Raw genomic sequence first — 24,485 nt, forward strand, 5'->3', positions numbered from 1 at the left:
GTTGAAATCGGTACTCTCTCCCACTTCTTTTCCTGCCCTCGCCATCACACCAGGTACATCTTGGCTTCTTCATTCAGCCTATTGCAATCACATGACCTCGAATATGGCCTTGTTGTCTTCCTTCACCCTTGTTCAATCCCTGCCTCTGGTATATTCTGCCGATGGTAACCACATGCCTATTTCACATGCTGGGATTATTAGTACACCGAGTATTAGTCTATCCACTACTTATCAAACCATCAAAATTCTTCGAACTGACAATGCCATGGAGTATAAAAACTCTCACCTGCTCTCCTTCCTAACCCAATAGGGCACTCTTGTCCAACGCTCATGTCCTCATACTTTTACACAAAATGGTCGGGCTAAAAGAAAGCATCGCCATATTTTCGACTCTGTCCGTGTTCCATTTCTTTCCGCATCTTGTCCTGAAAAGTTTTGGGGAGAAGCTGCACTCACATCTGTCTATGTTATCAACTGCCTTCCCTCTACTGTTCTCTACAATGTGTCTCATTTTGAGCGATTGTATGACACTCCCCCGTCTTATTTTCTTTTCAAAGTTTTTGACTGTGCCTCTTTATTTTACTTCATCCCCATGAACATTCCAAACATGAACCTCAGGCTCGGTTGTGTTACTTTCTTGGTTATGGAATTGAACATAAAGGATTTCTATGTTGGGATCCTATATCCAACAGGTTACGTATCTCTCGTCATGTCACGTTCTGCGAACATTGTATGTTTTCTAGTATTTCTTCTTTTCATGCTTCCCCTCCTTGGTACCCAATCATTCTTCACTAGTCCTACCATAGATTTATTTCCCATGTGTGAATTTTCATCTGAGTCTCTTACTCCACCCATACCAAGCATGAGTCTTCCACTCCATCCGTACCAGAGCTTGAGTCTCAGTCTTTTCCTTCTATTGCACTCCCAGACCTACCATTTGTCCCTGATGCTGCTCATGATCCTACACTTATTCGTCAGTCTGGCCGGGTAAGAGAAACTCCATAGTATGTACAAGATTATCATTGTTTTCCCACTACTATATCCTTAGTTGCACCACAGTTCTATCATGAGGCTTGTTCTAACCCTCTTTCGCAACAAATTATGGATAAGGAACTTCAGACATTAGACAAGACCCACACTTGGGAGTATGTTGATCTCTCACTTGGCAATAAACCCATTAGATATAAGTGGATCTATAAAATCAAGACCCGTTTTGATGGATTTGTCGAAGCTATAAGGCTCGTTTAGTGGCTAAAAGAATTTCATAGGAATATGGTATTGACTATGAGGAAACCTTTTCTCCAGTTGCACGAATGACATCGGTCCAGAGCCTATTGGCCATAGCAGTTGCTAGACAATGACCTCTTCTTCAAATGGATGTTAAGAATGCTTTCCCCAATGGCACATTATTTGAGGAAGTGTATATGAAGCTACCACCCGGTGTATCTTCTCCACCAAAGAAGGTATGTCTTCTTCATCGTGCATTATATGGGCTCAAACAAGCTCCACGTGCTTAGTTTGCAACCTTCAATTCTACTGTTACCCAACTTGGATTTTCCTCGAGCACTCATGACTCTACCCTGTTTACTCGAGAAACTTCCCGTGGAATTGTTCTCCTTTTATAATATGTGGATGATATAATCATTACTGGTGATGATCAACAGGCTATTTCAGATCTTCAATGCTATCTAGGAGAACATTTTGAGATGAAAGATCTGGGACCACTCAGTTATTTCCTTGGTCTTTAGATTTCATCATGCTCTGATGGATACTACCTATCTCAAGCAAAGTATGCATCCGATCTGTTAGCTCGTTTAGGTATCACTGATTCTGCCACAACACCGACACCTTGGGATTCCAATGTCCATCTGACCTCCTTTGATGGTATTTCTCTCCAAGATCCAACACTATATAGACAACTGGTTGGTAGCCTTATTTGTTTAACAGTAACTCGCCCAGACATAGCTTATGCAGTTCATATTGTCAGTCAGTTCATGTCCACTCACCGCACTATCCACTTCATAACTGTTCTTTGTATTCTGCGTTATGTTAAAGGTATGCTGGGACATGGACTTTAATTCTCCTCTAAATCCTCATTGGTTCTGTCTGGATATTTTGATGATGATTGGGCGGGCAATCCTACGGATAGACGATCTACCATATGTTACTATTTTTTTTTTTTGCGACTCTCTCATTTCTTGGCGGAGTAAGACGGTTGTCTCTCAATCCAACACTGAATCAGAGTATCGTGCACTTGCTGATGCAACTTCAGAGGTTTTATGGTTGCGCTGGCTCCTGGCTGACATGGGGACTCCTAAAAATTCTGCCACTATTCTTCACTGTGACAATCATAGTATCATTCAGGTAGCACATAATGATGTTTTCCATGAATGGACAAAGCACATTGAAACTGACTGCTACTTTATCCGTCGTCATCTTCAAATTCTACTCTACGCCTTCAATCCATACCTACAACCGAGCAACTGACCGACATCTTCACTAAAACGCTTCCCTCTGGACGCTTTCTTCAGCTACTATGCAAACTCAAGTTGGTTTCTACCCTACCACCTTGAGTTTGAGGAGGGATATTAAATCGTAAAGTCAGTCTTCTTCTATTAGGATTTTCAGATGGTAGTTTGAGCTTTGTTAGGGGTTTTGTTAGCTATTTTTAGTTCTTGTATCAAACTAATTTATACGTGTACAATTGTGTTATTGATCAATAGAATACAAATCATTCACTTAGATCTTGTTTCTCAACCTTCAGAATTATAGCAAAACGCCTCCTTTACATGTAAGGTCTTTTTCCGTTTATGCTTAAAATGCCCTGAACGACACATTTAATTTCATTGTAATTAAAATTTTCAAGTCACAAATTTGAATATCATGCGTGCAGATTTTTACCTCAAAATATGCCAGCTAATGTTTTTAATCTCAAAATTAGATCTTATTTTGCTTTTTGAAGCTCATATTATCTTTCAGCCTTTTTGTTTCAAATATGATGTTTATCTTTATTTTTACAAATTATTTTATTTTTATTTTTTTAATCTTTTTCTCGTTATTTTGTATTTTGGTATTTTCTTGTGCGTACGTTAACATAAAATTTACATTATATCTATTTTCTTCTATTTTAGTGCATTTATTTTTCTTAATTAGATTTCGCAAATTAGAATTGGAGTTGTTATTTTTGTTATGATTCTTCACCGTATATGAATATACCAAAGTCACGCTCTGTACTCGTCGTCCTCATTGAAAGAGCTAGGTTTGGAGGAACCACAATCGGCAAAAAGCATGATGTCTCTATTGATAGAAGAGACTTAGTAGAACTTTCGGCAAAATAGTGCGACGCGGTCGTGTTATTAGTGTGGAAGAAGACAACGTATTGGAGGAGGCAAGAATGAGTGTTTTGACCATAGAGAGACTAGGGAGAGATTTTTTTTTAAGTAAAAACTTAAGGGAACAAAACAAATCAAGACACAATTAAAGATAAAACAAATCAGAACAAAAAGAGCATTCCCCAAGAAGGAATGTCTTCCAATCATATTGTCGAAAAACTACATCTTTGAACATGGACAACTAAGTCATGGACAATAGATCGAGTTATTCTTGTGATTAACCTATAGGAATCCAAGAACAGAACCACAGTGATAAAGTTCATGAATAGAATCAACGAAGACCTTAACTTTATTTTGTACGTAGATTTTCTAACCAAAAGTTTCCAAACAATTTGAATCAGTTTTCTTCCAAAGAGGTGAAATGTCAACTTGAAGACTAAGATAGAATATATAACATTCGAAGACATTCTTTCTACCATCTGAAGGCTTTCTACGAAGGTTAGATGTTTTCTTTAAATCTCTCCCCTCGTCAAATTCCTCTTTGTTATAGTATATTATTTTCTATTCATCATCTCTTTCACTTTTTGTTAAAATATTTACAATTTTCTATTCATATACGGAAATATTGTGCACTCGTTGTGATATATTCTTATTCCCTTGATGTAAAGTTAAGTTATTAAAATAATATATTTGTAAGCTAAGCGATTAAAAATCTTACATTTTTTTTTTAAACTACAATTCATTAAAAAAAATGGTTTTTTTGGATGGTGGTTGCTTGCTGCTTGGCACAATCAACGTGATTCAAAGGATTATGGATCCAATAATAGTTGTATTTTCGACCAATCAGAGACAAGCTGGCTTTAGGCCTTTTTCCTTAATGCCACCTAAATTATTAATTAAAATTTTATGGCATTTCATCATTTCATCTTTGCAAAAAATAAAAAATAAACAATAAAAAAATAAAAATGAAATGAAATCATCATGTCATCCTCAACGTCCTTATTTCTTTTCTCTATGTTCCCGCAAATTAAATCAGTTCATCACAATATTACATGTACAAATAGAGGGACAATTGCCCTTTAAGCTTCATATAAAATATTTGTTTTAGCCATTGACATGATTTATTTTATAAATCACCTTGGCTTTGATACAATTTGGTTTTTAATTTTTAAAATTACATTTATAAGTATGAATATCCACTTTCTATTAATGTTTAAAAAATCAAATTAAATTTAAAAAAGAAAAATAATTTTTTTTAATAAAAAGTTTGACTAAAATTTCAAATAATTCTTTAATAATGGTGAAAACGATAACTGCAAGATTGATTAGAAACAAGTATAAATTCAAAAATAGAAAATTAAAATGAATTCCTTGCAAAATGGTCCCTTTATCCAAATATACTTGACTTTTATCTAATAAGTATATAGTTAGGTTGAATAAGTGGTCACAATTGTAAGTAGTCAATCATATGTTGAATTTCAAAATAGATTTAGAATCCCATTCAATGATTAATGAAAGGGAAATTATTTTAAATGGTAAAATTATTGAAAATATTTACAAGATATAACAAAATTTTAGAACTATCAATGATAGATGTTGATAGATACTGATAGAAGACCACCCGTGTCTATCAGCATCTATAATTGAAAGTTATAAAATTTTACTATATTTTGTAAATATTTTGGTTCATTTTTCTATATTTAAAAATAGTTCTTAATGAAATATTATATATTAATAGCAAGTTCTAATAGTTTTTTTTTTACTTCAATTCTATTTCAATCTCTAAAATTCTTTAATATTCTATTTTTGTCCCTAATCTTGGTAGAAGAAACATTTCATATATATAGCTAATTTTTGTGTATTATATAAAAGAAATCTAAGCAGTGTGGCCACTAATTGGCTTGTTGATCATTTACTCGAGTAGATGTTTACATAAGCAAATATCAAGTCACACTACTGACAAAAATCAGGGTTTGTGTTAATTTTTTTGTTAAATATATTTAATATTTAATGAAAGGTAATTTAATGACGGGCTAAAATAAAATATTGAGCAAAGTTTATCCGTTAGCTACCACAAAATATTAAGTATTTGAGACTCTAAATTGGTTATTATAGTCATTGGTTATGCTAGTCTGTATTTGGGGTGTAAATTATATTAGTACGAATAGAAAATTATAAATATTGTAACAAAGAGGGAAAGAGATCGACCCTTTATGGAAGAAACCAATCTATCATAATGCAACGAGGTTTAGCAATATCATTGGTACCAACGTCTGAGAATCATTTTCTATTCGTTGTGGAACATGGAAAGAAGTAATAAAAGAATGTAAAGGGCTTGTTAAAAGCCGATTGATGGTAAGATGCTCATTTGATATTTTACAATTTAGATATATATGTGTATGTGTGTATTATATAATCTTTTTGTTTTTAAAAAAATCAGAACCATTTTTAGTTTGACTTGTCCAATCAACTTGTCAATGATTTCATCGATCAACAGATGCAAAATTCATTCAAAGAGTATAGGTTAGAATTATACAAACATTAAAAAAAATATGCAAATCCTAAAGAGGTAGAAGCACACTCACCCAATCCACTTTTTATGCAATAAGTTTGAATCCACTTATGTGTTTTTTTCACTTCACTTACATTTGCATTTTTCCTTCCACATTAATTTTTCGTTTTATTAGAAAGTGGTAGAGACTAATCAAAAGAATTGGTTGGCTCTAAAGTTCATTCATATAGCTGGTTCCAAGACTTTTATACACATACAAGAATCCATGGTAGAAATAAAAATATTTATTTATTTGATTTGTAAGAAAGTATTATTAATATCTTTTATGTGATTTTTTTTTTACAGAAAGGACCTGGCGGTCAAGCAATCGACCCAATGGAGTGGTTTAAGCATACTCACTCTAAGAGTGATGACTCTTTTGTTAATCGGGCCGCTAATTATGCATATGTATGTTTTTATTCCTTCATTTGTATAAAATTATCATACAAATGTTTGATTAAATTATTGCTGTAGAACCGAATGGTAGATCTGAGAGAGGCCTCCACCCAGGAAGGGTATGAACAATATCAAGAGAAAAGATATGCAAGCAAGTGTTGGGCACACGAGCGGGTTGGGGGCCAATTTCTAAAAAATAAGAAAAGAAAACTCATCGATTGCATCCTCACAAATTATAGAGGAGCAATGAATTAAGATACAATCCTTGAAGGCTAGAGTGGACAAAATAGAAAACAAAAGACAAGTTGAGATATATGACTTGAAAACCATGATCTTACAACTCATGAAATCACAAGGAAATAAATCGAAATAGGTATGCACTCTTCAACTCAATGCATTTATGGCAACAACACAAATGTACAGTTACATTTAAATTTGAGCTAAATTTTAATAACTTTTATATGGATAAATGCATTTTGAATTTTTTCTTAACTTAAACATTGAGTTTTATATTGAGTTTAAAGTTGATATAGGGGTAAATACATATTAAAGCGTGTGTGTGTTTTGGGAGGAGTTATGTTTAAGTTTCAGTTGAAATTTAGGTTTTATATTGAGTTTTAGATTAGTATATAGATAAATGCATTGAGTTTGAGATTGGAATATGATATATATTAAGTTTGAGATTAGAGTGTGCGAGGTGGGAGGAGGGAGGAGGGGGGAGGTGAGTGGGTGGAGATTTCCTAAAGTACATTTTGAATTTTCTTAGGTTGAGCATTGAGTTTTATATTAAGTTTAAAGTTGGTATAGGGGTAAGTGCATAGTCATGTTTAAGTTTGAGATTGGTATATGGATAAATGTATTGAGTTTGAGATTAAGTTTGAGATTGGTATATGGTATAATGTTACCAAATTTAAGTTTAAATTTTATATTGGGTTTGAGATTAGTATATAGATAAATGCACAGTTATGTTTAAGTTTTATATTAATGTTGCTATTAGTATATAGGTAAATGCATAGTTATGTTTGAGTTAAAATTTATATCATAGTTCATATACTTAATCAAGTTAATTATATGGTAGCATTAAATCTATTTAAATTTATATTTTCTAGATAGCTCGAAGGACTAGCTTCAAGATGCATCTTTGAACGAGCAAAGTTAGGTTGTAGATGTGTATTTTGTAGATGTATAATGTTATTTTGGTATTAATATTTTGTAGATATTATACAATATTGAAGATAATCTATAATGCTATTTGATGTTAATATCTTAATTATGTAATTTGAAGATAATATATAATGCTATTTCAGTGTTAATTATGAAAGAAAATTAATTAAATGTTGAAGAATTTAGTTTATTTGACCACATTTGTAAGATTTAAACAGGTTTGATATTTAGTAAATTAAAAAAATTTAATTGGAAAACCCTCTCTTGACGCCAAATTTAAAGGTGTCGGGAAAAACAACATTATTATAAATTATTTTAAAGACTTTTCCTGATGCCATGCCTATATATCCTCGAGAAAGGTAACCTCTCCCGACACTCAAATATGTTAGCGTCAGGGAATATAGCCTCCCTCGACGAAAACTTAAGGATTTTAGTATTGGGATGAACATCATCCGCACAATTATGATTTCTCTCGACAACCAAAGTATGGGTGTTGAGAGAAGTCACTTCTTCCTACTCCAAAGATCAAATTTCTAGCGTCGGAAAAAGACATTTTGCCTAACGCCTATTTGTGGCGTCGAGAGAAGTTACTTTTCTTGATGCCTGAAATCGGGTTTTTGGGGTCGCAAGATGTGACTTCTCCCAACGCCCATAGTCTAGCGTTGGGAGAAAGTCTCTCCACTTTGTCCGTCGCAAAATCTTTTATTTCCGATGAGGCAACTTTTTTGGGTTGGGATAAGGATTTTTCGACGAGATTATCCTAACGACCTTGTTGACTGTAAAAAAAGGCATCGGAAAAGCCTTTTCCGATGATGTCGACCATCGAAAAAGGAAAAATTTCTTGTAGTGAATAAAAAAGTGGAAATTTGAGCTTAACAACCTACATTAATCATTATTGACATTTTATATAAATAATTTAGAAAAGACTTTTGGGTTTATATATTTTGATAATTTGCCTAATGAGTTTGTTGCGTGATTTTTATGATTACAATACTGCTAGTGTATGTCGCTAAATTTTAGTATAGTGCATTGTGTCGAGTGTGTTATTCTCAAGATTTGTTTTCGAGTTTGATTTAGTATTATATATAACCACATACACCTTATTTTATTTAGAGAACCTAAACAAGCGTGAATAAATCTAAATCTAACCTAAACCTAAGTGAAGAGTCAACCAGAGAAGGCATTCTTAGGACATTAGTTTCATCAATTGAAAAACAACTTGATTAAATTAATAAACCAATTTTATCATGCAACAATTTATAAGCCCAGAAGAATAAGGTTATTAATTGACTTTTCTATGTTCAACAAACTCTTTTACCCTATAATTAGAAACCTAACGTATTAGTCTAGAGCTTTTCAATAAGAAAACAAGACATCCACAGTTCTCTTCTTGCAGCGACTTCTAAAAGAATTCTACATTTTCATTCTACAATTTACACTAATCATGCGTTCAAATTTGGATTTAAACTTTACTTTTTAAAGCTAATTAAGAATTAAACCGTGCAACAGCACACATATAATTTGTTGCAATTTAGGAACAAGTCCTTGTATTGATCAATAAAACATATAAAAACCCAATCAATCACACCAAAGTCAAGAGCTAAGTTCAACCACTCAATATACAATAAAAAACATGAACTCAACTAACCAAAAAATAGAAAGAGGGGGGAACGAAAAACTCACTGACAAATGTTACAAAATGTTTCCATCATGATGTATCGCAATCTCAATCGTTTTCCAAACTTGTCTTCACTTTTGTAATGTAGTGTGGATGTGCTAAGGGCAACATCTTGACGCTATCACTATAAGAATTTTAGTTATTTCCGATGAAATTTTTTTCGACGTAAAAAAAAAATGTCGGGTGATCTCATTTCCACTAAGGGTACATGGAGGCATCGGGCGAAAATCCAATCCCGGCAGGAAGTTCACTAGCGTCGAGCTACCTGATCTATCCCGACGGTCAATAAACCTACCATCGGGCTTGTTAAACTCGCCCGACGGTCCCAGGATTGTCAGGAGTTATTTAGTTTTTTAAAAGATGAGAAAACTATGTTTAATCTTCTTGACACGGTCAGAGCAATACGTCGAGGGAAGTCCTTTTGCTTGAAAGTTCAGAACCGTCAGGAGGTAGCGAAATTGAAAATTTAAAACATTATGGGAAAATTGTAAAACTATCCCGACGGTCGGTTTCTACTTCCGCCGACGATGATGCAATCGTCGGGATATTCTTAATTTAAAAAAAGATACTTTTTAGATTTTTGGTTCGCCTATCCCAACGGTTTGGAGAACGCTGTCAGACAAGGTTTAAGTTTTAAAAAAATAAGAAATATAAATAAAAAAATTTATAGGGAATTGTCAAGTTTTGCCCGACGTATGCAAACACACCGTCGGGATATAGTTGAGTTTGCCTGAAGGTATTCAAGCGACTGTCGAGAGTGCATATTTTCGTCGACGGTATTTGAGCGACCGTCGGGATATGGGTATTTAAATAAAAAAAACTTATGGGTAATTGTAAAGTTATGCCGACGGTGTTGAAGAACATAGTTGGGATAAGGTTTATTTTTTTCGACGGTACTCGAGCGACTGTCAAGAGTTTGTAATTAGGCCGACGGTATTTGATTGACCATCGGGATATGGGTATTTATCTCGACGGCTGACCAAATGACTGTTGGGAAAATATCGTTAAAAACCCTTCCCACCTCCCCATTGCTCACAATCTCTTCTTTTCCTTCTTCCATTTTTTTTCTTCTCCTTTCATTCTTTCTTTCTCTGAAACCCACAATCGAGATTCTCCATCCGCTCGTCGTCTGCTCGTTTGTCCCACCGTTTGATTTTGGTACCATGAACCCCCCCCCCCCCCCCCCCCCCCCGCACCTACCACCTCGACGAGCCCCGACCCCCCCGCCCCCCCCCCCCCCCCCCCCTTTTTTTTTTTTTTCATTTTCCTTCTTTATTGTCTAGCTTTACAATTAATTTGTTGTAATTGAAAAATAATTATTCTAATTAAATCACACATTTATTAGAAAGCTAAATTGACAGCTTGTTTGTTAGTATGGAAAGGAACATTTTCGGTGGAATTAACTTCATCTTAGTCCTACCACTCCATGCAAACGTGATTTTGTTTCTCCTTAAAAACATTTCAAAGATATAAGAAATCTGGTTTGGTTTCATATCACTTTTCTTTGGACTAAATTAATATAATTATGCTTACTTTGAGCTTTCTTACGTCCATTTAGTTTCAAAACCTTTTTTTTAGTTTAAGATCCTAAAATTTTCATTTTGGGGGGTTTGGCCCTCCGACTTCATAAATCAGCATAAAATAACTCAATTCAAACCAAACTATTGAAGTTTGCACATTTATCAAATAGTTTTATCTTCACAACTTGTACTCCAGACATAGATTTCCTATCTCTAAACTTAAGAATTCAAAACTTAATTCACGCCTCAAATCCCCTTTTAATTTTTGTTTTATAAATCTTTTCTTTTAAGATATGTCTAATAGGGTCTTTATTGTAAACTTTTGTTTGTTTAATATTTATCCAATATACTAGCTATTTTAATTAGACATTATGTGTTTTGATGTGAGAACTAAAGCATGTTGTATTATACAATCTTTTATTAGTACCATCAACAAATCACATATGCGTCATATTAGTAGGCTTTTCAAATTTCCTTTGGTGGGATTGAAAGACATAAAATAAGAAGCTTTTAGGTTTCATAGACTTTTTTTGTAGTATATTTTTAAAATTATAGCTTATTGTCTAAACCATACAAGTTCAACTTATCGCATTTATTATTAAGAATGGATAAAAAGTGGATTAAGATTAGGGACAAGTTATCAACTGAGTATGCAGAAGGAATACATTGATTCCTTGAAGTTGCAAAACTTCATGTTAATGGATCGAGAAAAACAAGATGTCCAAGCAGAAAATGTATGAATATGATGTGGGAGCCAATAGAGAGATAAATCAAACTAGGTATGACCTCTTCAACTTTCGTAGTAAATTAATTAGAAGATTGTGTATATTGTTATTCTACAGTTATGGTAACAACATAAACGTATAGTTATGTAAAGTATAGTTAGTGTTCTGAAGTTGAGTTTGAATTTGACTCTGTGGTTAAAATAAGTGGGATTTTTAGATGAGTTATAAGTGCTATATTGAGATTGAGAATACTTTTGAGATGGGGCATATGCTTCATTTGAATTTGTTCATATTCTTATGTTGGGTTTAAAATTAGTAAAGAGGGTGATTGTCTAATTATGTTGACATTATATCTAACCTTTAAATTAGTTTATATTTAAAGTTAGCATAGGTCGATTGGTCAAGTACCATAAGTCAACCCTTTATGAAACTAAGAAAAGAATCTACATGCAATATTGAGTTCTCCGATTTAGATTAATTATGAATTGAAAAACTGACATTAACGTTTAAAATAATTTATCATGAAAAAAGCTTTAGAGGCATAAAATGAGTTATTTATTTATTAATTTTTAAGAAAAAGAAGTATTTTCTGTTTTTTTTTTTTTTTTTAATTTCAAAAAGTTTAAAGTTGTCGATGTTATATTTATTTAATGGATTTGACCACAATAAAGCAGCTGGGGTACAGAACTTTGGAAAGATAATTATGGATTGATAATACTTTATTCAATGCCCACAAAAGGCAAGAAAAGGACATTACCACTTATTTTTTTCATTTTCCAAAAAGGGTTGTTTGGGATAATTAATTTATGAGGCAACATAATAATTAAAAGCTTCCTTTTATTTTTATTATTGTTTTTTCCTCACTTTCCTTTTCCCTTCTTTAATCTCTATTGTCATGGAAATGGCTGTCATGTCAAATACATGCCTTTTTCCACCAATAAAGCTTCTGGTATTCTATTTCTAAAGCTAAGCATGTCCATCATAATTAGAAACTTTTAACTTCCAGTTCAATATTTTTAATAAATTTATTTTTATGCTGTTTCTATTGATTGGTAGTTTCAAATTTCTCCAGGCTTTGCTGATAATGGTATTGTGCCAGTTATATGCTTTTGTTCACCCGTTTGAGTTAGTTGAAATGAAAGGTCTATTTTAATTTAAATTTTCAAGGATTTAATTTTGAAAAAAAAAATATATTTTAAAAATGTTGGAGTTTTTTACCACTATTCAAAATAGCTTCTAAAATGAGTTTATGAAAGGATAATACTTAAGTGCATGTTGGATAGTACTTATCTTTATGTATCTCACTCTCATTACTCACATAAAATTTTTAAAATATTTCAGAAAAGAAGTAAGAAAATTTTGTCACGTGTCAAATTAGGATTGGAGAATTTTATAGGATGAACAACGATAGGTGCGACCTATGATGCACCTAAGTATTTTTCTTTATAAAAGGGTAATACTTGGAATCACGTTCTAGAAAAATTATTTTTTAGTTTGTAATGGTTAATATTTTCTTAATTTGTATAATAGATAAAACTACTAAAATGTCTCACTAGTCTTCTATCTCACTTCCACCATGGTTGTACTGGCTAATCATCGCCCTGCGTCGACCACCTTTGGTGGCTATTACCAACAACCTACTCTGATAAAACTTCCAACAACCATCTTTGGTAACCTCCACAAATAAAATAAAGGAAAATCACAAAAATAAACATAGCTATATAATACGAGAAAATAACAATTTTGTAAGAGCAAATTATAGGAAAATAAAGAAACAATGAAAACAACAAAATTCACATTGTTTCCTTGACCTCCAGCTCGCCTCCCTTTGGTCTAGTCTCGATCTAATTCAAGTTGACTTGTGTAAGAGATCCTCGCATTGGTGTGGTGTCGAGTGCACTCTGATGCATGCCTAAGTTAATACATGGTGTGAATAATTCAACTAAGCACTAAAAGAGGTAAAGTCGACTTTCTTCTTTTGAGATTACTTACTCTCTCCCCAGGGGTGATTTCAATGGGGCTATTTATAAATTTGTCCTCCGTGTTGGGATTAGTGTCCTTAATTTGTTATTCTCGTAGTTTGTAAATTGTATGTATGAATTATTATTTAATAAAATTAGGAGTTATTTTATTTGACATTTAGATTGCATTAACTCAATTCAATAAACTAGAGTCCAAGATTATTTTATGTAACTTGAACATGTATATGGTAGACATATAGATTGATCATGTTCAAGAAATAACCTAGATGGTCTATAGTATATGGATAAGGTTAAGTGTCTTATCCTGGTGACACTACAGATACGACCCACTTTGTAAATGTTACAAGAGTTGTAAGTGTTACAAATTAAACAATTTGATCCAAATCATTCATGTAGAAACATGTGAGTGGAGATATTCTATATAAAGAGTTTATATAAGACCGGACCACGAAATGATTAATAGCTCTTTATAACACCGTTAAGTGAAGAGATTAACATTTCTTAGGATGACCATTAGTAACTCGACCTCAATCCTGAGTTCTGAACTCCTGTTTGTGAGGCTCCTTTAATTTCTATAGGTAAGATTAACCAGTTTCGCCAACTCAATAAACCTACCATTTTGGAAATTTGTCTGAGTAGGGAGCTAGAAACATAGCTACACAAGATAGAATTCATTTTTTTTTTCATCGTTAGGGTAAGTAGATGAATTGCTCCCTTAAGGGCTAATTTCGGGTCTTGAACAATGAGGGATCACCCTTTCATTGGCCCAAGAGGGATTTAGCTTATAGTTGGATTGTAGACTGATTGTTCGTTAGAGGGATCAGGGTACTTAAGAAATAAGAGGTAATTACAAGAGTAAAATAGTGATTTGACCTAGCTATAATTACGAGCAGTTCATGAAGGGTTAAATTACTGGTAATAGTTATATCCATGGACACAAAAATATATTTACATTGCGAGTAGTGTAGTTGTGGGTCTTTAGTGGAGTGATACACAATTAATGAACATTGATTAATTTTATTAGAGAGTTTAATTAATTAATCTTATATCATTGGAGCTTCTAATTTGTAGATCCATTAGGTTCCCTTGCTAGTTCACTATGGATAAAACAAGTATCATTTTAGTTTTGGATTAATTTGAATAATTCAAATTAAATAAGGGAATATTAATTGTATGAGATGCAATTAGTATAGTGTATATAGATACATTATAGTATAAAGTTAATTTTGAATAAAATTCAAACTTAAACTTTATAATATAAGAGAGAGATATATTTGAAAAATATTCAAATGTTAATTATATGAATATGTTTCGTATAAAATTATAGGTAAAATTAATGTGAATAAGATTCATATTAAAACTACAGGTTATGAGAGATATTCATTATAATATGATTAAAATACATCATTAAATTAATTAATTAAGGATTAATTGATTAATTATTTATTTAATTATATTATATTAAATATTATTTAATATAATTTATATTAAATAAACTTAACTCCCCGTTACAGGGGAATTATTTTTGTGCATTGATGGGGAGTTATTGGAACTCCCCACCCTCATCTTCTTATCTTTTTTATCAAAGTGAGATGAAGAATGAATGTTAATATACTGCTTAAAAAAAAAAAGAAGAATTCAAGAATTCTCTCTCACAAAATCTTTCTGACTCACAAAAGTTTTACAGAACCGTTACTCTGCAAAATTTTCTTCCCTTTTCCAAAGGTTGATCCCACCATCTAGATTTTTGCCAAAGATTAGTAAAGTAACACTTGTGATAGTATCCCTCGGATAGATTCTTGTTCGAGTTGGGAGAAGCTTGCTATATGTGGAACTAATACATCTAATTGCAAAAATCATACAAATGAAAAAAAAAATTACAATAATAATTATAAATATACGAAGGAACCATTTTTTTTAATTTGGTTAAATAGTATCTCTGTCCAAAAAAGCATGTTTTTTACTTCAAAAAAAAAATTATATTTTCTTGTGTTCTTCAGGAGGAATTACACAAAAGACGATCTTCAAAGGTAAGCCTCATCTTCCTTGTAAAAACATGCTATTTAGAATGTTTATCTTGTATGTGTTTTTCTTTGTTTTTAATGTTTTCCAAAATTGAATTCAATGGCACACGCGTTTACAAGCTTTCGCATTGAGTTTCAATCCCTTCACTCTGATATATGCTCACGATTATGTGTGACGACAAGTGGTTTTAAGGATGTTTCTGGTGCAAGGTTATTGAGATCCAGCACAGCCTCAACTCGTTAATTTACCATTTGGTATATATTTATTGATTCAGTTGGTTAGCCCAAATATAGTGACATTAACATTTTGGTTTTAGGACACGTGTTTCTCTATGCCTTTTCTCCAGTACCCTTTGGGATTGGGCCCACCCATGAACTTTGGTCTTGTCTTGAACAACCCTCAATATGTTACTCTTATACACATCTAGATGTGTATAAGAGATATGTATGTATGTATGTATATGTAAAGTGATGAAATTATTTTATTTCAAAGAATTTTCAACCATTCAAGTGGTTAAAAATAATGGTTCGACCAAGAGATTAAATGTTCAAATTTTTATTCATTACGAATTCAAATATGCCCTCCCTTTTTCATATTATCATTGATGTCGTTTCTATATGTTAATCTGTTTGATTGGAATACATTTTCAAGTGTTTAATTTTAAAAAATAAGTCACTTTGAAAAAAAATTGAAGTGTTTGACAATCACTCAAAATGAATTTTGAAAAATGAGTTTAGAGGAAAAAAAAGTTGGATTATAATAAATACTAGAAACCAACTTTTAGACAATGAATTTTGAGTGTTTGATGGTTAATTTCTTCCTAATTCTCACTTCTACTATATTGTCATGGCTACCACTACCTTCTGTCGGCCAACTCTGATAACCACCGTCACCAGCGACTAGCCCATATGACCAACTTCTACGACCATTAATTTAAATTATTAGTTTATGATATTTTACGGTCGTTTTTTATAGTAATTTATCATTAATAAAAATACTTTTAGTATATGATAAACCAAACAAACTTTATATAAAAATACTTATTGTCAAACACGTGTGGGTTTTAATTTAAGGGGCACTTGCACAAATGTCAAATTGATTTGTTAAAATTAGGCCCGTAGACCATATTTTATGATTTTGAAAAAATGGTAAATTTTGTAAGCCCAACCCAATTGAAATATCTAGATGACCAAAATGACCCTCACAGTTAAAAATGTGTGATTGCATCTAATTGTCATTTGATTACCATATGATTATCTTCTGATTACCAATGATACCACTTGCTATCTAATTATTGTCTTATTACTGTCTGATTGCTATTTGATACCGCTTGTTATCTGATTGCTATCTTATGCAGATTGCTAATGATATTTATTTTCTATCTGATTTTTGTTTATTTTATATTAATTATTATCTAATTACCAATTTCTTCGTGTACTATATGATATTGATTGTAAATATGATACCAATTATTATCTGATTGTTATATGATTACTATATGATACTGATTGTCATTTAATTATTGTCTAATTAATATATGATATCGTTTTTCAATGATACTACTTGATATCTAATTGTTGTATGAATACTATCTAATAATGATAATTAATGATACGAACAACCATCTAGTTGCTATTTAATACTGATTATTATTTGATACTAAGTAGTTTGTGATTGTCATATGATTTTTATGTAATTTCTATTCCATAGTAAATAGTTTACTTTTTATTTCCATCTGATTAATAACTTAAATCTATTTAATAAAATGTAGTTTGTGATTTATATCTTATTGCTATCTTAGACTCATTGCTAGTTCATTCTCAATTTTTTTAGATTGTTGAGAACAATATGCAAATAAGGACCCTTCTCAACATCAAAATTGCTATTTGATATTGCTAATGATAATGATTTTCCTTTTAATTTTTATTTGGTATTGATTGTTATATAATTGTTAATGATACCGATTGTTGTATAATTACTATCTGATATTGATTCTCAATGATACTGAATGTTATTTGGTCGATATTTATTCGATTTTGATTGTTGTTCAATTGCTATCTTATACCGATTGCTAATGATACTAATTTATTATATAATTGTTGTCTGATAACTATTTAATATTAATTGTTATTTGATTATCAATGATACTAATTATTATCTGATTGTTGAAAATATATTATTATGATTACAATCTGATTGTTCTCTAATTACGATCTAATGATTGTATAATTGCTTTTGACTCTTTTAAAAAGCATCATGCAAGGACTATTAAAAAGTCTAATTCCTAAACCACCTACTCAATGCCCTTAACCTTATAGCTAGTATCCACATCACTCTCACCAAAATCATAAATTCAATCCATTCTCTCTTCCTCACCATCTCAATAACCTAATTTTAATTTCTCAAAATACACATCAAATTAAAGAAGAAAAACATGGAGAATTTGTCATAAGTCGATCAATCAACTCACCTTGTTATGAATCGGAGGTTGCAAACCTAACAACACGTAAAACGCCTTCATGCCACCACCGTCGACGTCAGTTATATCAATTCCATTGTTGCAGTTGTTTGATGAATCAAACGGAAAAAGAGGAAATATGTTGTCGTAAATAGCGGCTAAAATCTCTATCTCTGTCGTAGAGAAGTCATGGTTGAACTTGTCGCTTCTTGTTTGTGATTTTAGGGCTAAAGCTATAACAAAAACGTGTAGATGGAGAAAATGAGGGAGAAAAAGATGGGCTTTTATTATAAGGGTAATTTTGGAATAAGAAAATTTTAAATGTCAGAACCCTATTCTTAATCAATAACACGATTTTAGACTTCAAAATAATTTTTAAAGATTTTACCTTTTTTGAAAAATTTTAAAAGTTGAAAACAAGATTGCTAAACCTTATTCATAATTTGCTATCTATTGCAATTTTCCTTAATTTAAAGAGTTTTTATCAAAAGTATTTAAATAAAAATAAATTTCTGAAAAATATTCGTTTTTTTTTTCCTAAGCCATTCTAAACCAGCCTAAATTTCAAATTTTAATATCAAAAATAAATTTTGTATTATTCACTTAAATATAAAATTATATTGATAGTTTTATTCATAAATTACTAATGGGTTATTAGGGAAGTGAAATAATTATACTTACATCTAAATAGACAAATGAAGTTTCTTTTTATAACTAGCCGGTGCCATTTAATGAATTTGATGTGACTTGGTGAATTTAGTGGGTGGTTCATATGGTTTCATATTAGCTAGGTGCTCGAATTTATATTAATTAGTTATTAATTAGGAACTTACAATTTTTCTAACTCACATTCAATGATTATTACGAGTCTGGCGAATTCAATGAATAATTTTTCGGTAAAGCGCCATTAAAAATATGGCATACTGATTACCGAATGTAGTTAGAGCAATTAAAACAAATATAACGGCTTAACTACCACTACAAAGATAAATACACATAGATAACCAAATAATAATAAACAAACCATTAAAAAAACGTAATAAAACAAATAAAATAGGGTTGATAACAAAATAGTTAAGAGGCAACAGAAATTGGGTAGATCCTAAAAAATTTAAAGGCTGGCCTTGGATATCTCCCCATCGTAAGTGGTCATGGAAAGGGAGGATGGGTTGCAATTTAAGCGTACCCTTCAATTCCTTCCAGTCTTCTTTAGTTTGAACGCCAAATCTTTTGTCCATAACCTTCTTTAATTAAACATCACAAAATTAATTTAAAGAAAAAAAAAAAAGAGACTCCACATTTTATTAAGGGGACGTTCTTTAGGCTGCCCCATGCATTTTCCACCAACGCGTAGTTGAGTGTATATGTTAATTGGGAACCACATTGGTGGTTCAGTTTTGAAGGCCAATGCCAACGGGCGTGCGCGTGGCGGGGCTTATGCGCGCACCGGCCCCAACCATCAGCGCCGCTTCCCTCTTCCTATTCTTCTTCCTTTCATCCTCATGCATAATGATGGCATTCTCGGCCACAGACGCCGAGACGCTGCTTCAATTCAAGCGGTCCTTGACCTCGGCCGCGGCTCTTAACAACTGGCACCCCTCGGTCCCTCCTTGCGACAACCACAAGGCAAATTGGGCGGGTGTGCTTTGCTTGAATGGGCATGTTAGGGGTCTAAGGCTTGAGAATATGGGGCTTAAGGGAGAAGTTAATGTGAATCCTCTTGTTTCTTTGACTCGTTTGCGCACACTCAGCTTCATGAACAACACATTGGTTGGGTCTTGGCCCCCTGTTATAAGCAAATTAGGGAGTTTACGGTCTGTTTATCTTTCTTATAACCATTTTTCAGGAGAAATCCCAGACGATGCCTTTTCGGGTATGAAATTTTTGAAGAAAGTGTTTTTGACCAATAATGAATTCACCGGCAACATTCCCTCATCTCTCGCTTCACTGTCTAGGCTTATGGAGTTGAGACTTGATGGAAACAAATTCAAAGGCCAAATCCCTCAACTTGAAATGGATACTTTGAAGAAACTTAATGTTTCCAACAATGAATTGGAGGGCCCAATTCCTAGTAGCTTAATCCATATGGATCCTACCTGCTTTTCAGGTAACTTACGCTCCCCTCTCATAACAATTTTCCTTTTTTATTTTTGGTTTTTTAGAATGTATATTTGTTTCCTTCTACCTATGGTTTTCACATTTCTTACAGTGATATGAATTTTTAAATCAAATTTTCAAAACAAAGATATTATCTAGAAAAAGACAAAAACAATTAACTTTATTTTTTAAAAAATTGTCATTTAGCAAATTTTTTTTTAGACAACTCTCTATGCTATACAAAAAGCATAAATAGGTGCAAACTAACCAGTTTTTCTCTTAAAAGAAGTTGTTTTTTCTTAATTTCTAAACCTGAGTTGGGTTTTGAAAACAAGTAAAAAAATAATAACTAAACACAGAAATTTACGATTAAAGTAGTATTTATAAGTTTAATTTTCAAAAATAATAAATTAAATAATCAAGACTTTAATAATAACATAATTTATACATTATAGCAAATTTGTAAGTTGGGTTGGATATAAGTATGGACAATAATTAGGTGCAACTTAATTTCATACATCCCTCCCTTATTACATGATAAAAAAAATTATAATAATAAAAACAGTTAAAATTTTTTTAAAAAAGAAAAGTTACCGTAGGACAATTTTATTAGAATGCACAACTGCACAAAATAGGTGCAGCAGACACATAAGTCTTTTATTATAAGTATTATAATGAATGGTTGTATTGTAGGTAACAGTGATCTATGTGGGGATCCTCTACCAGCATGCGGGAAGGCCGCGATATCATCCTCAGGGCTGCTAAAAATCGCAGTGATAATGATAATTTTGGGGGTAACGTTAGCAGTGGTAGCTGCAATTTTCATCATATTGAATTTGAGGAGCCAGCCAGCTGCATTGCAACTAGGGAAGGGGAGTCCAGGCATTATAATTGAAGAGGATCAAAACAAATACACGAATGCTAAGCCAATGGCAACGGCAGCGGCAGGAGAAGGATACAGATCGACGGAGTCGTCAGTGGCTCAGGCTTCGAAGAGAGGGGCTGAACATGGGAAACTGTTGTTCGTGAGGGATGACAGGGAGAGGTTCGATTTACAGGACCTCTTAAGAGCGTCGGCGGAAATACTTGGGAGTGGCTCATTTGGTTCTTCTTATAAAGCAACTATACTTTGTAATGCTGTGGTGGTGAAGCGTTATAAGCATATGAACAATGTGGGAAGAGAGGAGTTTCATGAGCATATGAGAAGGCTGGGTAGATTGACTCATCCAAATTTACTCCCTTTGGTTGCTTATTACTACAGGAAGGAAGAGAAGCTCTTGATTTCGGACTTTGTGGATAATGGGAGTTTGGCCAGCCATCTGCATGGTAATTAAATTACTAATATAATTGCTGCAATATCCAAATTCTCAACTACACCTATTATTCACCATAATAATCAGTTACAGTCATGCATCCGACAAAAAAATAAAAATAATTTAGTTTTTTTTTTCAAATAAAATGTCATACGGCAATGTTTTATTGGATGCTATCACAATAGATGAGTTACATCCAAGTTTTTTTTTTTTTTTTTTATATATATATATATTAATTATATGGATATAAAGAGAACACTATTTTAGTTTGTATACTTTTTGCTTTAATTCATTTTATATAGATCAAATACTATTTTAGTTAGTATAATTGTATTTTGAAAACTTTTGCTTTGGTGTCCTTAGTCTCTTTGGATCTCTTTAGGGCCTTTGAGTTGGTTATAAAATAGTAAATACAGTAGACAATTAAGATTTTCAAATAGTTTTACCATAGCTAATGGTAACTTTAATTATAACGGGAGTCTCAAACATTGAAGTGTGCTACAGTACCTCACTCTACTCAAAGCATGTTGAGGTTCCAAACATCTCATTTTATTTTCATTTTTATCTCATTTGTTTCGATCAAAATTTTGACATCACAATTTAAATTCAATTTCTTAAATTACAACCATAAATTTGTTTCAGAAATAGATATAAAAGTAGTGCTAAACATATTTTGATCATAGATGAACTTAAAAAAAATAAAAATATAGAGAGCAAAATAGGTTTTTAAATTATAAATATCAAAACGGGCGGAAGTGGAAAGATAAATGACAAAAAGAGACCATATACTAGCATAAGCCGGAAGATTATAATAAATTTAATCATATGGATACTTTTAACCATGAATTTGACTGACACAGGGAACCACAACCTAGAAGAGACAGGGCTGGATTGGGCAACAAGATTGAAGATCATTAGAGGAATAGCAAGAGGGTTATCTTACTTGTACACATCGTTGCCAAACATAGTAGCAGCCCACGGGCATCTGAAATCTTCAAACGTACTTCTTGATGAATCAATGGAGCCTCTACTGACGGATTACGGTCTAATCCCAGTAGCCAACCTAGAGCAGGGGCAGAGCCTGATGATGGCTTACAAATCCCCGGAGTACGCGCAAGTCGGGCGCATAACTAAGAAGACCGACGTGTGGAGCTTCGGCATTGTGATTCTGGAGATGATAACGGGTCGGTTCCCAGAGAACTACCTGACTCGGAACCACGACTCGAAAGCTGACCTAGCGAGTTGGGTTAACAACATGATCAAGGAAAAGAAGACTCAACTAGTGTTCGATGCAGAGCTGGGGCGAGCTAGGGAAAGCAATAAAGGGGAGTTGCTGAAAATGCTAAAGATTGCGTTAAGTTGCTGTGAGGAAGATGTGGACAGACGGTTGGATTTCAATCAAGTAGTTGCACAAATTGAAGATTTGAATGATGAAGATTTGAGTGATAATGACGATGGAGATAACTTCTCTCCAACTTCTCGTCATTCGCAAATTCCTGTTTGATCCATTATCACTTTCAATTTCAATGCTCTACCATACCCCAACCTTTGTTTTTCTTCCAATCCCCGTTGCGTCGCTCAATTCTTCTCTACCCTTCCTTTCATTTTAATTTCTCAAGGACCAACACAATGAACAAATTAAATTTACTTTTTTTCTCTTTTCCTTTTTCTTTTTTCCCTCTCTCTCTATATATTTTCTTTTCTTCAAGTCAGGTTGTTGATTAATATGTAAGGCAGGAATTTGGTATGAGTTTTGTAAAATTAGAGCATCGTTTTTTTTCCTCTTTGTTTTGTCTCATCCTCGCTATCTTTCTCTTTTGCTAGCTACCATCCGTTGACAACCCTGCACCACATAATTAATCAGCGGTAAGGTATGAAAAATAAGAAAAATTATTGCATACACCCTCTTCTTTTTTTTTCTTTTTGGCGCAACTTAATTAATATGTATTACTTCTTTTGTGGTCCCAATCCTCTCTAACAGAATTTTAAAAATAAAAAAACATCACACAAATTAATATATGGATTGTTTTTAATATAAAAAAATTAGTCGACTTATTTACAAATAAATACTTCTATCTCATTTTTTTCCTTTTACGATCTTGATTTCAATCTATTTTACATGCTAATTGAAAACTATGTATTATATATAGTTCATAATATTGAAAATGAAATATACATATAAAAGTTGTAATAAAGGTCTTACATACAAATGAAAAATGAAGTATTACTCAATGGAGAATTGGGCATTATAGTACTTGTAGTTGTGAGTTGAAGTTAGATATCTTTCTCTTTATTTACCTTTGCGATAGCAACGTTCGTCGACTCTCTTGATCAAATAAAATTCAGCTTCCTCCTAAACTCTACGGTAAAAGTGGTAGGTGTCGATCCATAGAAAAACGATCTAATTTCTCAGCAAATATGCTTAAAAGTTCCAAATTAATCGAAGGGGAGTTTGATATGCTTGAAAAGTAAAGAGTTTGAAAAGCGTAAATGTAGAAAATACTGAAAGTTATATGAAAAGAATAATGGTTTAAATATCTAGCTAGCTCAGGTTTTTCAGGTATCCCCATTGTTTACTCAATCATCAAATGTATGCATTTTTACTTCTATTATTGCCTAACACATTTAGTAATGCTAAATAAAAGTTCAAAAGACCTAATCAGGTAACACATTATTAGATATAATGCATACTAAACATATTAATCAATCGCATTAAGTTCTAAGGATTAAGCCAAGATGCATGACAAGTAGGTAATGTATCACTAACCAAATAATACATATTCAATTAAGTTAATTAAACAATACTAATCGAATGTGTTAGAATTATGATATTGGCTAAATATATTTGTTTAAGTTCCTGACTTAACTCCTTGGACTTTCAGAATTTGTCTCTCAAAGATTGTTCTTCCAGTTGTCAAATTTGCATAATATTTCTTTCCTTATTTAACTTATTCGGCATATATTTCTTTTTTTGGATTTTTTTCCTTTTTGGTGAACTGACGATTTTGTGGGAATATTGTCCATCATTCCACTGCGCTATTTAAGCTTAAGAAGTTCTTGTGCTAGGATTGCCGCATTAATTGTTTGTGAGATCATTTTGTGAGCTTCACAAAATTCTTATGGCGCTACTTGGTTCACAAGAAGTTCTTTGAGCTATTCGTTGTGGTGCGTCATTCACTTGTTCTTACTTCAATTCATGAAGGTAGATTGGTCTTAGGGGAGCCTAAGATTTTGATCATTGAGA

At 32.5% G+C, this 24,485-nt stretch overlaps 1 protein-coding gene across 1 annotated transcript; it reads left to right on the forward strand.

Moving 5' to 3' along the window:
- The first annotated feature begins 19,028 nt into the window (after positions 1–19,028).
- On the forward strand, positions 19,029–23,046 carry LOC120083642 (pollen receptor-like kinase 4). The gene is made up of 3 exons (XM_039039477.1): positions 19,029–19,938; positions 20,622–21,254; positions 22,102–23,046. The coding sequence occupies exons 1-3, from the start codon at positions 19,239–19,241 to the stop codon at positions 22,743–22,745; spliced, it is 1,977 nt and encodes a 658-aa protein (XP_038895405.1). The 5' UTR covers positions 19,029–19,238; the 3' UTR covers positions 22,746–23,046.
- The last annotated feature ends 1,439 nt before the right edge of the window (positions 23,047–24,485 follow it).

This window comes from Benincasa hispida, chromosome 8 (genome assembly GCF_009727055.1).
Source record: "Benincasa hispida cultivar B227 chromosome 8, ASM972705v1, whole genome shotgun sequence".
Classification (NCBI taxonomy): domain Eukaryota; kingdom Viridiplantae; phylum Streptophyta; class Magnoliopsida; order Cucurbitales; family Cucurbitaceae; genus Benincasa; species Benincasa hispida.